Here is a 15,228-nt window from a genome sequence, read left to right as displayed (position 1 = left end):
AGTGAAGAAGCTCCACTGAACACCTTTGGCATGAGTTGGAGTGATGAACCTTCATTGAACATCTTCGGCTTGAGCTGTAGTGATTAAGCTCTATCAAACATCTTTGAGATGAGTTGAAGTGAAGAAGTTCCACCTTTGGGATGAGTTGAAGTGATGAACCTCCATTGGACACCTTTGGGATGAGTTGGAATGATGAACCTCAGTTGAACACCTTTGGGTTGAGTTGGAGTGATGAAGCTCCAGTGAACACCTTTGGGTTGAGTTGGAATGATGAACCTCAGTTGAACACCTTTGGGTTGAGTTGGAGTGATTAAGCTCTATCAAACATTTTTGGCTTGAGTTGTAGTGTTGAAGCTCTGTCGAACACCTTTGGGATGAGTTGGCGTGATGAACCTCTGTTGAACACCTTTGAGATGAGTTGGAATGATGAAGCTCCATTGAACATCTTTGGCATGAGTTGTAGTAGAAGCTCTGTCAAACACCTTCGGGATGAGTTGGAATGATGAACCTCCGTTGAACACCTTTGGTTTGAGTTTAAGTGAAGCTCCATTGAACACCTTTGGGTTGAGCTGGAGTGATGAAGCTCCACTGAACACCACTGAGTTGAGTTGAGGTGATGAACCTCCATTGAACACCTTTGGGATGAGTTGGAGTGATGAAGCTCCACTGAACACGTTTGGGTGGAGTGGTGTATATGATCCAGAACTGATCATCAATCAATCAAAACTCTATATATGGCTTTGAGTTCAGAAAAAAATAAAAACGTATCTGGATACATTTATACTGTTTCGTGCTATTCAGTTTAGTTTTTGTATTTTAGAACCGGAGCTCCTCAGTGTCTTTGAATGATTACCAGCATCTGTTCGTTACCAAACAGGCCTTCAAGATTATTTTTGGTAACTTGTTTTGAGGTTATGAAACTATTAGTTACCTGAAACATATACAAGTTTCCCTTAATAATACTTTCAGTGACTGAATGAGGGTTATTTTTAATATCATGGGTCAGTTCCAAACATGCAGAAAGTAAGTTTGGAAAATGAGAAATGGAACTAACAAAGCCACATCAGCATTAATGCTACAGAGTTTAACATCTCTTCAAAGCTGTTCTCGACTTTAAACCTTGAAATAGACGATTTAACATTGATAGCATTTGATTTGGCTCTGGTCTTCAAGCATTTAACGTACAGACATTATTGGAACATGAACGGTTCATTGTTTGGATGTAGACTTCTAGGTAAGACCTTCACTTGTTACAGAAATAATGTATTTTGCAGAAGTTCTTTAAAACATTAACAAGGTTATTCATGCTCATATTTCTCATTCACAAAGTCTCTAAAGGATCACCCACTGGAGTCTATGTTAACAAGCCAATGATGCAAAGCACTGCTCTTGTGAAGAACTGAAATTTGAACGCTTGTTGCGACCTGTTGAGAATTTTGCACCTGCTAAATGTGACTGAGCGAGTGAGTTGGTTACAGTACAATGAGCTGCTTCGTCTCATGTCTAATATAACAACAGTTAACAACACATCACGGTTATATGGAGCTGAGGAAGACATTAACAAGTAAATAAGGACTTTGTTTCCCCCTTTTTGTTGGAAATTGGAGCAAGAAATAAACAGTAGTCCAGGCTGTTTCAGCTTTTAGTCTGTTGTGAAACCTCATCAGAAACCCAGCTCTCTCTCTGTTCTCCTGTGACGTCCTGTTGGAGAAAAGGGCAAATAAAACTTTTCCAGTTCCGTCACAAACTTGCCCACTGCAGTGGGAAAAAGTGGTTAATGGTCAGAGTCTGTAATAGAACACACGTCTGCACGATATTTTTGCAGAGGGCACAACCTCCTACTTAACTTCATTTGCCAGGCAGAGGCCTTGTTATTCTTTGTATAACTACAGTTTATTCTAAATCTCTCTAAATAGTTCACTGTAGAGAAACTTTACCGACAACTATAGACATTTACTGTAAAACCACCAGTGAACCTCGAGTTTTATGTTGATGGTAAATCTCACAACCTAAGTTTTCTTTGGGAACTATTTTGCCTTACAAAGCCCTGCATCTACTTCTCTGCCATAAATATATTTAAAACCATGTCTGAGGCATCAGGCAGTGCATTCCTATTCATTTCATGTAGTCATTTTTCATAAGGGAGCTTTATTTAGCTTTATTTTCATTTAGAGGCTTCAGAATCTTCACACTCCTGATTCCTATCACCACCAGTGTGAACATTTCCGCCTCTGTAATGGAGCATTTTACATCAGTCCTCTTCACGTGTTCCTGGTATCAAACTAACATGTTTAGCATCTGGAGCAGCAGACGCCACAAAGTGCTAAAAGGTTCCCTCAAACACTATATCACTGCAGTCAAGGGTAAAAAAAAATTTTAATAAGTAAACAACCAGTATTATGCTACATTATGAACTGGGAATACTTAACTGACTGGTGGAGACTGACCAGTAACCATGCAAACCAGACTTCTATCATCAGAAAGTCTGGAAGGTTTTGTGACTCAACATGGCAAAGCACCACCTGCTTTAAAAGAACCATCTACTGAAAGGGAATCAAAATAGTTCTTGTATAACATCACCCCAAAGAAACAACATTGGACTCTATATATTAACAATGACAAAAAAAATGCATTAATGCGAGTTTGATTGCTTTTGGCACCCCCTGGTGGAGAACTTTCCTCTTGCTAAATATGAGCAAGTGAGTTACAAGCCAGTGTCCTGTAATATCTAACATAACAGTTTTCTTATTCTTGCACGAGTGGGAGACTGACCAGTAATCTTGCAAGCCAGACGTCTTACTATCATCAGAAAGCCTGGAAGGTTTCGTTGCTTAAGAACAACAACAAAAAAAAGGGAACCAAAAATGGTTGTGTGGACTAAGTCCAAAGAATGTCGGAATCTGTTTCTTAACAAGGACGCCGTGCGTCACTGATGCAAAGCACTGCTCTTATGAAGTTCCATTTGAAGAGGAGGCTGTCTGACTAATATGCAAACTGACCCATCACAGACCACTTTTTTCACACATATAAGGGCAGGAAATTCTAAAAATAAATACACCTATGGGAAATGCAGCTATGCACCCAGCAAATGTGTAAGGATGTTACTCATGTTTTAATAAATAAACTGCTGTTTTAAAAGATAGGATAGCAAGAATTTCAAAAGTATCTTGCCCCCCAAAAAAAACCTTGCAAAACAACCCATGCCTTCAAGACTTTGAAGTGACTTTGACTTAAAGATCTTGTTCTTACTGTTTTTAATAAAATTGACACATCAGTTTATGGAAAAAAAAAATCTTTATTTTGATGAATTTCACACAACAGATGAGACTTTACAACAGTGGTTTTAAAGACTAGACTTTGGCCAAATAAAAATTTAGTTTAATGTTTCTCATTTTGATCTATCGGCTTCCAAAAGCACGGACGTGACCAAGTTATAAAATCTGCTCTTGTATTTACAACATACTTATAATCAACAGAATTCAAGTAAACAGTTGATAACAGAAAGTGTCCACACATTGAGAATTAACCATTCTATTAGGACACGGTGTCCCTACTTCAACGTCTGAGCTGAATCAAACGCCAGCTGAACCGGTAGCTACAGATCCGCTTCGGTATTTGGCTTTTAAGGCAGCTCAATTCAGTAGGGTAGCATATGATCCGTCTCTGACTAGCATATAGACGCACCACTGAATGAAACTATTCAGGATACCATCAAACCTTCCATCTCTTATCATTAGTCTAAAGAACTTGAGCTCCAGTATAAAGAAGAATAGCAACCACCCGCAGTCACAGTGACGGCTATGATGAAAACTCAAAAACTACAGACTTGTAGTTCTAGATCAAGCAAATAAGCGTATGCCATTTGCAGTCACTTGTTTCTGTCAAAGAATAATCCAGCAATTTTCAAATTCATGTCTATCCTCTGCATCTGTTATAACTCAAGTCAATGGGCAGTTGCTTTAGTCAGTCAGGAAACTTTTATAACAGTTTTTAGTCAAAGTTATTTGTAAATTAGGCTGTAAATCTGAATTTGTTCTTTTAGAGATGGGACTAGTTTTCCCAGGGGGAAGAATTCATGGTTGCAGCTTGTTCACGATGGATACAAAAGACCTTTGTGAAAGTAACCAGAACTACCTTAGCGTTAGAAAGTTGGATAAAACGTCATAAAATCAGCTTTGGTAAGACATTCTCTGTCATCTCCTCCTAAATCGTGTATTATTAAACGTTTACAGTTGTAGTTTTAAGTTTGCATGATGAAATGTTTATTCTGAGAACTGAGCCACTGCCTATTGGCTTCCAGTTGGTGTAAATAATCGTTTTTAGTAACCAAAGTCGCAGCGGATAGAGATCAAGTTGAAGTGTTGAAATATTCCTTTAATACTTGCAGCAGAACCTCTTCCTCTAATTAAGAAAAACAGCAAAATTCTTTCACTTCATGCGATTTGTGCAAGCAGAGCACAGAAATAAGGCCCCATAGTTTTGTTTCTGCATCACGCTGGATGAATTTGTTCTCACTGCGCCGCATAACGTCCCGCCAAAGGCCCCTATAATCCAGCAAACCCTGCCCGCCCCACCCAACTAATCCAATCGCACGTATTCACAGCATTGATTTAAAACGTTATAATCATATGATGACCACGTGCCATCAAGTCATCACTGCATCGCATTTCCAGCACAAAACCTGATCTAGTGCTTTCCTGCGATTGGCTGATTTTAAGCGATTAATCACAAACAAAAAGACAAATGGACGCTTAACAGGACTGGAACAAGCATAAGCACAATTACCCAGAATTCAGTGCACTTATTTTCTTGAAAACAAAACATGTTAGAACAAAAACAAAAACATTCATAAAGCTTCATGACATCTACATAAACGCTTATTCCAACAATTACATCCCAATAAATGTTGGGAAAAGCCTTTATTGTGTATAGAGGTTTAGGCAAGTTGTCAAGAGAGGGTTATGTAGGCGTCATGTAGCCTTATAAACAACGTATTGCTATTTTTTCCCAAAGATCGAGAGGGTATCAACACTTAAAAGGCAAGAAGATAAAGTTTAGTACTTGGTATCAAAACATGAACTCCAGCTAAACCAGGCTAAGACAGCGCTAAAGATCAACAGTGACTGGTTTTGTTCACGAGTCCCACAACAACAGCATCCAGCAGATCCAAACACACTGAAAATGGGGAGCAACTTCGGAAGAGCAGCAATTTCTGTTGAAATCCTTTCATATTGTGTAAATGTATGGAAAAATCACACATTCTAACAGGACAGCACTAAAAGGGGAATTCTAATGACGATTTTGCAGGAAACGTGAATCATTCAGAGCGGTTTGGTCTGGTGTGAAACGCTCTGGTCTAGAGAACCTTAAGAGTCAGAATTGTTCACAGTGGTGATAGGAACCAGACGTCCACCTCTAAAAGCTCCCTCATAGAAAGTTACTACGTGCAATGGACAGGAATACACTGGCTGGTGTCGGAGACACTTGAGAATTTTGACTGTGAAAGTGCAGAAATGTCAGCAATTTTAAAATGTTCTGCCCAAAATGGTCAAAAAATTTTTTTTCGGACCACAAAAAGTTAAATAGGCCTCCAACAAGTTGCTAAAATTGTAGACTTTGAGCGGTAATTAAATTTAAATGGCAATGAAAATGCGAAGCAGCGATTTGAGCCCTCACAGGCGCTCTAAACATTTTGATTACAGAGGACTAAGGCTACAACAGTGAATTGGGTGGGTGGATTACTGCCTTTCACTTAACTCCACCTACTGAACGTCTGTTGGATATACATTTACATTTACTTCTGTTCCTCCAGCGTTATTATTCCATTTTATTTAACCCCCGCTGAAGTCAACCAGGGTGTTTTAAATCCTGTGCTGCTCAATACAAATGCATTCAAACTGTCCGAGCTGTAGCAGATCAACAGTGAAAATGCTGACTGTGTCCAACTATTTTCTGCTTATGTAAACGGTTATTTATTTCCAGTTTCTTTGTTCAGCCAAGAATGTATCTCTGGTAAAATGTAGTTTTTAAAAATCCATTAATGGTACATACAATGCAGGGCACTGTGAAAGAAAGTAGTCCCCAAAGAAAACAATTTACCATCATCAACTTTACATATATGAACTCCGAAGTCTCGTGTAGGGTCAGTGGTGGTTTTGGACAGCAAACACGTCTGTATTTGTGTTCTAGTCATGGTGACCCCTGGTTTCCATCACCACCACTGTGAAGAAATCAGTCTCTACAATGAATCATTTCACACCAAACCGCTCTGAATGAATGTTTACATAATCAACCACTAAATTCTGCATACATTTTGAAAAATCTGTTGAATTCCGCTTAAAAAAAAAAACAAAAACAAAACTGCATATATCTCGCCTCGACTCCGACTCCAACACCAACACCACACAAACGCGTTTCAAGGGGATTGGGCAAGTGCAAAACTCATGAAAACTGAACAGGGAGAGACAGTCACCCGTCTTTCTCTCTCCTCTCGCACACAAATATTCTTTCTCTCGTCTTCACACAGTAACGTGCTATAAATCATTAGCAACTGAAAGGGAGGAGAACGGCTGGTTTCTCTCAGTAGAGGTCAGATATGGCTCTTTGTCTAGTTTGGGCTTCAGAGGTAATGTCAGTTTGTCGCAGCAGTGAGGAGAGACTTCAGAATGGGCTCAGTCTTTAAACCACTCACTCTCATATTAAACCTCTCGTTCTCTCAGTAGAAGCGTTTGCGGCTGCGGTCCTTCCAGCGCTGGTAGATGATGAGTGCCACCACGATGAGCAGGACGAGCCCGACCACGGAGAAGACGAACAGGAAGAACAGCGTAAGTGTGCTCATACCTTCATCCACCACGTGCACTGGAAGAGAAAGAAAGCGCCGAGATTTAAGGTGTAGCGTAATGTAAATGTTACGTAACATCGTGTGAAATTATTTAAACGGCTGCTTTTGCTTTGGTGAAGTTGTGGACAAACTATCTTTTACGGCAGCAGTCAGATGGCCCAAATTTCTGAATCCAAAAATTCTACGTCCCAGAACAGATCTACACAGGGTTCGCCCACAAATGTGTTAGTTCAGATCTCATTTGTGAGGTTGAAACAGAATGCAGGTAAAAATCCCATTCAACCTACAGAAGCTGTACAGCAGATATAAAGAGCTAAGTTTAGAGTGATATTCAGTTCAGATGAGTCATGTTATGTGCCTGTTGGGGCAGTTGTGGGCTGGAGGTTAGGGAACCAGCCTTGTGGCCCAGAAGGTCACTGGTTCGATCCCCTCGGCTGACAGTACATGACTGAAGCGTCCTTGCCCCCTGGCAACCTGGGCATCGTGGATCGGGCTGCCCACCGCTCCGGGCAAGTGAGTCACTACCCTCTAGTGTGTGTGCACTAGTGTGCATGTATGTGGGTGTTTCACTGCATGGATGGGTTAAATGTGGAGGTCTAATTGCTCTGTGTGCTGAAAAACAAACATCTGATTTGATTGGCCGATTCAGCTGTTTTGTTATTGCTAGCATCATAGGCCTCACCACACTAACAGTGGTTAAGAGACTCTAAAGCAGTGGATCCCAACATGGTCCTCAGGGCCCGAATGGAAGTGGGTCAGATCTGCATCACATTAAGGCAAAAGGTTTGTTCCACCTCAGCCTGCTAATGTGAACGCAGCCAAATGCGTCTGACTCAGCCGGTCAAGAACGTCTGAAGAAGTTAATTAGCCGGAGCAGGTGTGGCGGATTGAGGCTGGAACCAGACTCTGAGGGGCAACAACAAAAAAATGCAGATTTCTGCGCCGATACCCTAAAGTGGTATCATTACCAGGGACGTCTCTGTAGTCCACGCTGGGTATCAGAACCTCCTCCTCGTTCTCCAGCTCCTCGGGACTCCTCTCCACTGTCAGTTCAAACAGCTTGAAGGAGATCAGGTCATGATTGTCTACAAAACATAAAATCTTATTATGAACCGTTATAATGTATTAATAATTATAATCCAGAAATAATTACAAATAATATAAAGATTATAATGTCTTATAATAAAAACACTGTATAGCAGAGCATGAAAAGAAAGCGGCCCCATACTAAAGGGCCCATATCACAGAAACAGTTTTGTTGTGACTGACATTTCTTTCCAGTCCAAATAGGGAAACAGTGTTTTTGTGATGTCACAAAAAGCAGCATATATAAATAACACACATTTAGGTTGGAAAAATGGTCCTGCAGAAATGAACTATGACTGTTTTTGGTATATAAAGGCACACAAACATCTTATGTGGCAAACAATGGAGGGGAAAATAAATAAATAAATACATAAATAAATATCTATCTATCACAAGAACAAATACAAGATATGAGCCCTTTAATCCAAACCTGACAGGTCTCCAGTAACTGATGAGGCTCCAAAGTGGTATCCCTGAGGCAGGTGGACACCAGGGACTTCCAGACACTCTTTCCACTCCTGCTTGCCTTCTACGTCCACCATGATCTGGGGGGGAAGACACCAGCAGTGAAGCAGAGACTTTTTACACTGATTGTGGACCATCTTTACTTACATTAAAGGGGAAATCCACCGATTTTCCCATTTTTCTGTATATTTAAATGGTTTAGATGTAAACAAAGTCGGTCAGGGTGGTTTGGTGTGAAACGCCTAGAGAACTGTTCACAGTGGTGGTGATGGGAACCAGACGTCCACCGCTAAAAGCTCCTCACAGAAGGTTTTGAGATGAAATGCTTATGAATTCACTGCCTGATGTCCGAGACTCTGCTTTACAGTATCTCTGAGAAAGTTTTTGACTAAAACCTTTTTCCTTTTTTCATGTGCTTGCGGCGAAGAGGTACATGCACAGCACTGTAAGGCTAAATAATCCATTTCTAAATAAAAGAAAACGTACTTTTTCAGATTTTCCACTACACTACCATCAACACTCCATATAAAACCTCAGGAGACCTGGTTCCCATCACCACCACTGTAAAAAAAAAAACAAAAAAAAACCTTGAGTCACTCATTTCCTCTACAATGAAGCATTTCACAACACTGAATGACTGTTTACAGCTCAACCACGCAGAAGTTTTTAAATAATGTTGGCACTGCTCTCGAAGCAGAAACTACAAACGACACCAGGATGCAGTATTGCGTAAAAGTCTTAAACCATTTGAGAAAAAACAAACAAATACAAACGAACAAATCAGGAATACACTGTTTGAGAAGGTAGCTTAAGCTCTCCTCAAAAGATTTACCACCACCCAATACCTAGTTTAGTTGGTTATATTACATTTTATACATGTAACATATATTACACACACATTTATTGGTGTGACAAATAATTTAGAACTATTTTTAACGCCTATTAAAGGTGAACTCCATCCGTTTTTCTAAATATCTGCACTGTTAAACGGTTAATGTGTCAGAGTCGGTCAGAGTCTGAGCTGTTCACAGTGGTGGTGATGGGAACCAGACGTCCACCTCTAAAAGCGCCCTCACAGAAAGTTCCTACAGTAAATGGTTATGAATTCACTGCCTGATGACCGAGACGACGTTTTACGATAGTTTAGTGATAAAGTTTTGGTCTAAAATGTACTTTAATCCATTCATGGTGGAGGGATACATGAACTAAAATAGTTCCCAAATAAAACCTACTTTTTTTTCAGGTTCTCCACTATTTTACCTTTGATATTATATATAATAACTTGGATAGTAAATAAAATGGCTATATTTGCACTGTGACCCCGTTCCTTTCACCACCACTGTGAAGAAATCGAGTATCTCTACAAACCAGTCAAACCGATCAACGTCTTTGTTTCTCTCTCAACCACTGAATTATACAGAAATTTTAAAATAAGAATCGGCTGAAATCCCCTTTAAAATCCCAATCTGACTCTACCTGCGGCTGATAATAGCTCTGTTTTGTGGAACCAGCTGTGCGCTGTTGTTTCCTAACACCCACCCAACCTTACACACTTAAAATGATGGTTCTTCAAGCGTTCTTTAGTAAAGAAAATGGTTCTATATAGAACCATGAACATTTAAAGAATCCTTTCCATGATTAAACGCTTCTTTACATTGGGGAAAAAGTGCTCTTTAGACTGATGGAGAACGTGCTGTGTTTGATTTTATATAGAACCTTTATGACTAGGGTTCTCTACAGCACCAAAAAGGGTTTGCTACAATAGAAGAACCCCTTTTGGTGTTTCACCTTTTTTTAAACAGGTACTTCTGCACTTTCACTATGCAAAGAACCCCTTAATCATGGAAAAGGGTTCTCTAGAGGTTCATGTTTCTAAATACAACCACTTTCTTTGCTAAAGAACCCTTGAAGAACCATCATTTTTAAGTGTGTAGGCTGTAACCCTGAGCAGGTTTTGTTTGTTCGTGTGTTTTTACCATCAGCGTGTTCCTCATATATCTGACCAACAGGAACGTGTCGTGGTCGACGTTGCGGACGGAAGCCGTGCAGCCGCCCAGGTCCGCGTTCCTTCCGTCCTGGTCGTGGTCGTAGGCCAGCGATCCGTTCCCCACCATCGCCGAGATGTAGGGAAAGACCCTCTGCTCAGAGAGACAGAACACGTATGAGGAGTTTAACTGGGCCACACCCAGTAAACGAAATCCACCACTGAGGCGGCTGTATCAATAAACTAATTCATATTCATTTATGCTAATGAATTTCATAACGTTTATTATAATTAGTGTCAGTGACTAGAATCTCAGTGCAAGCTAGACTCTATAAGCTTTGTACTTCTAGAACTTTGTACATACGCAGCAACTCAAACTCCCTGCTGGTGTTTTCCACAGACGGCCGTCTACCATCGCTGCTTACGCAGTAACTTTGAATATCATATTAGCTTCTGGCAGGGAGCAATTCAAGCAAATCGGGTTTTTCCTAATTCCCAGAAGAGATGCTGATGTCTGATTCACCCCCCCTTGGGGGTTTGGTCAAAATAAATCACTCCTTCAAGGCACTTTCAGAAACACACTGGCACTGAGAAATAAACAGGACGAATTCTGCTCTCGCTGTGACGCAACATTCGGTCAGGTCTTTAAATACTGACCACCTCCACAACACATTTCTATGTCAATTATCAAGATGACTCTGGTCATATTTTCCATCTGTGTGTGTATCGAGACAGGAAACTGGTGCCAAAAAGACCCTCTAGTGGATAAATCACTAACTGCATCAAAGCACCGATGACAACATGAGCAGAACAACCAAATCAGCAGCTGTACCAAATCATGCTGGTCCTCCATCCTAATTCACTCATCAGGCCATGAGCCAATCAAATCATCAGGAGGAACAGTTCTCCATCTTTATGCTGTACTTAGTTTTCTGCTAAATCTGAGCCCAGTTGTCCCTTAAATTGTGTGACTAATTCATGGTGATTGGTCCAGCAGAACTGCTCTACATTTGCTTAGAGTCCTCTTGTTGGGCGAGGAGTCTTTACACTAACTTAAACTAATGTAAACAATGTTTTTGCCCTCTCCTCTAAAGTTACACTACTTTCTTTGGACAGTGACGACATACAGAGGTCCACGCAGCGGTCAGTGTTGAATCATAGCTGTCAGACTTTGCTGCAGCCTCATGGCTGTGAATGTGAACTACAATATGCTGGCTAGATCTTCTGCCAATAAGCCAACAGAGCGCAGTCGACCAACCTCACTTCTGCTCCCAGACACCTGCAGATCTTTCACCCCTAATAAACCCCAGATGGTCCAGCCTGCAGAAGCTGAGATGAGCTCTATGAGGGGTTCGTTTGAGCTGGAGGTGAAACACGCAGGATATCCAGGAGGAGCACCAGATAAGAAGTGATGCCCTGTTCATTTTCAAGGCCAGAGCTCCACAGATATAAGACGGCGTCAGGGCGAATGGGTTGCCTCACCTCGTGGTGCTTGTCTTCATTGGGATAGGTGTCTACAAATATGCCCAGACCAGTGAAAAGGTTCCTGTTCCCAAACACGGGGCCTAAAACAAATCAGAGAACGCCACATCAGCTTTCCAGACCTTTCCGATCGATGATTTAGAAGAATTTAACGAGGAACAGACTTGACGCGACGTTTCAGACTCAATAAAGACGCACCTGCTTGCATGCGCTCTTTGGTCAGCCATATGGCCAGACCGTCACCGTTGAGGTTCTTCTTGCCCTGGCCGTGGATTTTGAAATGAACCTGGAGCTCCCAGTCTCTAATGTAGCACGGCTGTATGGACAGACACACACACACACAGAGAGAGAGAGAGAGAGAGAGAGAGAGAGAGAGAGAGAGAGAGAAGAAAAAGTAATCAACAAGCAATCAAGTAATAAATCAGCCATTAAAGAGTAATCAAGTAAATCTCTTATATAAATGTGCGAATACCAACCAACCAACATACCCCAGCTTTTCATTTTCTTAAAAATTATTTTATTTATATTGCCCACATTTTAACATTTAAGCAGTTCCATGTGCAATAAATGGTCATAATTAATGATAACGTTGCCCCCTTTTCAGTTAAGTGGGAAATTCCACCTCAGCATTTAAACCATCCGTGAAGTGTAACACCACATACACACTAGTGAGCACACACACACTAGGGGCAGTGGGCAGCCCTATCCACGGCGCCCGGGGAGCAGTTGGGGGTTAGGTGTCTTGCTCAAGGACACCTCAGATACGTGCTGTCGGCTCTGGGGACCGAACCAGCAACCTTCCGGTCACAGGGCCAGTTCCCTGACCTCCAGCCCACGACTGCCCCTTAACGCTTTCTGAAACTCTAACCTCTAACAGGCTGCACCAAACTCTTATTTTAAAAAGTGAGGAGAGTCCAGTTTTCCATCACACGTGCTTTACGTTTACCTAAAGAACCCATAAGTATGCGCACTGGTTAGTAAACGTCCGTCACTCGTCCAAGACCTGATTTGAGCTGCTCTTCATGTTGTGTTTTATACAGACTGGTCAGTCTGACTGTGACTAACCGGTGAAGTGATTTTTGTTATTGGGCTTTCAAACACACTCACAATGCGACTCCAGACGGCCCCCTGTCTGCTCTGCAGATCCGGGGTCAGCCGCACGTGTTCGGGGGTGATCATGGCGTTTCCCGACAACTCCCAGTGGGAAGAACTGGAAGAGCCCAGACCTGCAAACAAAGAAAGGGAGGAGGAACTCATAAGTCAAGAGCTCTTAAAGAGAAGAGTAGAGCAGACGGCAGCTTAAAAGAGAGGTGGGCAGTTAGAGGCGTGTTACTTAGTACTTAAAGGGGAAGTCCATCGATTTTTTAGAATTCCTGGATGATTCAGTGGTTGAGATGTAAACAGTCATTTGGAGTGGTTTGGTGTGAAATGGTTGATTGTAGAAACAGCGACAGTGGTGGTGATGGGAACCAGACGTCGCCATGACTACAACACGGATATAAACATATTATTTACTATCCAGAACCACCAGAGAACCTACAGGAGTCTTCTGAGTTTATATGGGAGCTATTTTGCCTTCACCATAAACAGATTAAAATAAAGTAAAAGCCATTTTTGGTCACAAAACTAACATGAAACAGCGTCTCGGTCATCAGGCAGTGAATTCATAACCAGTTCCTGTAGGAACTTTCTGTGAGGAGCTTCTAGAGAGGGACGTCTGGTTCCCATCACCACCACTGTGAACAGCTCTGACTCTCAAGGTTCTCTAGAAACAGAGCGTTTCACACCAAACTATTTCACTATAGTAGACTAGAACATGGGTTCTATGCTGTTCTAGACTGTTTTTAGCTGAGCAGCTCTAACTGGCTACTCTCTTAATTGAGTTCTACCGAATCACTGCCAGTTGCGAAATCACCCACAGCCTTAAGCTGCTCTACCGTAAAAACTCGGCTTAAACCTCAAATCTTTACAATAAAGTCGCTTCCCTGGACTCGCCGAGTTGTTTTATAGACACAGGAGAAGCTCCGCTTTCTTACTCGCCAACTTCTTTTTCGAATTCTCCGTTCCACCTTAAGTGGTGCAGCAGTTACACTGCGGCGCCTGAGCCGCTAGCCTGCAACTGCGGCAGCATTTAAGGTGGACCGGCGAGTTGGAGGCGGACCTCTGCCGGCGCTCCCCCACCTTGGTACGGCTTGGTCAGCGAGTACTCCCGCTTCAGGAACTCCTCGGGCTCGTAGGCGTTATTATTCCCGCTGCCTCGCTCCACCAGAGCGAGAACCAGAACCAAAACTACACTCACGCTCACATGTTCCAGAAGACCCCCCGAAACCCCCCAAAACCGTGAACAAAACCCGGGACACTTCTTCAACTTCTCCATGGAAGTGGCCATCTTGCCGTTTCCCCTCCTCCGACTCACCCCGCGCGCCCGCCCACTCTTCTCATTGGGCCGTTTCCAGCAGACGCGCTGCTCATTGGGCGAGAAGACTGTCAATCATATCTGCAGCCTATGACTGCTCTCCACCACGACCTGCGAACGCTCGTGTGGACCAATCAGTGTTGAAGTGAAAGTGGCCGCTTCTCGCACCGTTTTTATCGTATTTTATTTGTGTATCAAACTTAAAATCTTACGTTTTAATGAGAGTTTTAATTCTGTCTCCATCATCTAGATAAAGCTTTAAACGGACGGCTTTTGTGACTTTTATATAAATACAATTGAGCTCTGTTCTGATTGGCTGCCCTGCATTGGCCGTCGCCCAACACTCCTTATAGCTTCAGCAGGAATGGGCGGGGCTAAACTGCTGAAGGCTGAACAGGTGGTAGATGTTCTGCATCATTTTTTTATTTAAACTGACTTTTAAAATGTTTGTGATTTTAAAGGACAACATTATAGAAAAAAACAGCCCTGGCTTCTTTTTCAGTTGAAGCTGTTACTGTTTGAACACAAATGGAAAAACAATGTGAATATGCAAAACATTTGCATACAATTGAAAAAAAAATAAAAAAATTGAAAAAAAATATTTTCCATTATATCTATAGGTACACTATATTTCCAAAAGTATTCACGTTTTCTTTTTTTTCACCATTCTTCCAGAAGCGCTTTTGTGAGGTCAGACACTGATATTGGACGAGAAGGCCTGGCGCACAGTCTCCGCTCTAATTCATCCCAAAGGTGTTCTATGGGGTTGAGGTCAGGACTCTGTGCAGGCCAGTCAAGTTCTTCCACACCAAACTGGCTCATCCGTGTCTTTATGGACCTGCTTTGTGCACTGGTGTGCAGTCATGTTGGAACAGGGAGGGGTCGTCCCTAAACTGTTGGGAGCAGGAAATTGTCCAAAATCTCTTGGTGCTGAAGCTTTAAGAGTTCCTTTCA

The 15,228-nt window shown here is 41.9% G+C and overlaps 1 protein-coding gene across 1 annotated transcript; it reads right to left on the bottom strand.

Annotated features, from left to right (window-relative positions):
- Positions 1 to 3,936: 3,936 nt before the first annotated feature.
- On the bottom strand, positions 3,937 to 14,255 carry lman2lb (lectin, mannose-binding 2-like b). Its single transcript, XM_017709285.2, has 8 exons — positions 14,040 to 14,255; positions 12,966 to 13,084; positions 12,057 to 12,174; positions 11,859 to 11,941; positions 10,369 to 10,530; positions 8,358 to 8,472; positions 7,810 to 7,926; positions 3,937 to 6,858 (listed from the first exon to the last, which is right to left on the bottom strand). Exons 1-8 carry the CDS (start codon positions 14,245 to 14,247, stop codon positions 6,716 to 6,718), a joined length of 1,065 nt encoding a protein of 354 aa, XP_017564774.1. The 5' UTR covers positions 14,248 to 14,255; the 3' UTR covers positions 3,937 to 6,715.
- Between the last annotated feature and the right edge of the window lie 973 nt (positions 14,256 to 15,228).

This window comes from Pygocentrus nattereri, chromosome 20 (assembly GCF_015220715.1).
Source record: "Pygocentrus nattereri isolate fPygNat1 chromosome 20, fPygNat1.pri, whole genome shotgun sequence".
Lineage (NCBI taxonomy): Eukaryota > Metazoa > Chordata > Actinopteri > Characiformes > Serrasalmidae > Pygocentrus > Pygocentrus nattereri.
The sequence above is the reverse complement of the archived record's forward strand: the minus strand, read 5'-3'. Positions and strand labels throughout refer to the sequence as shown.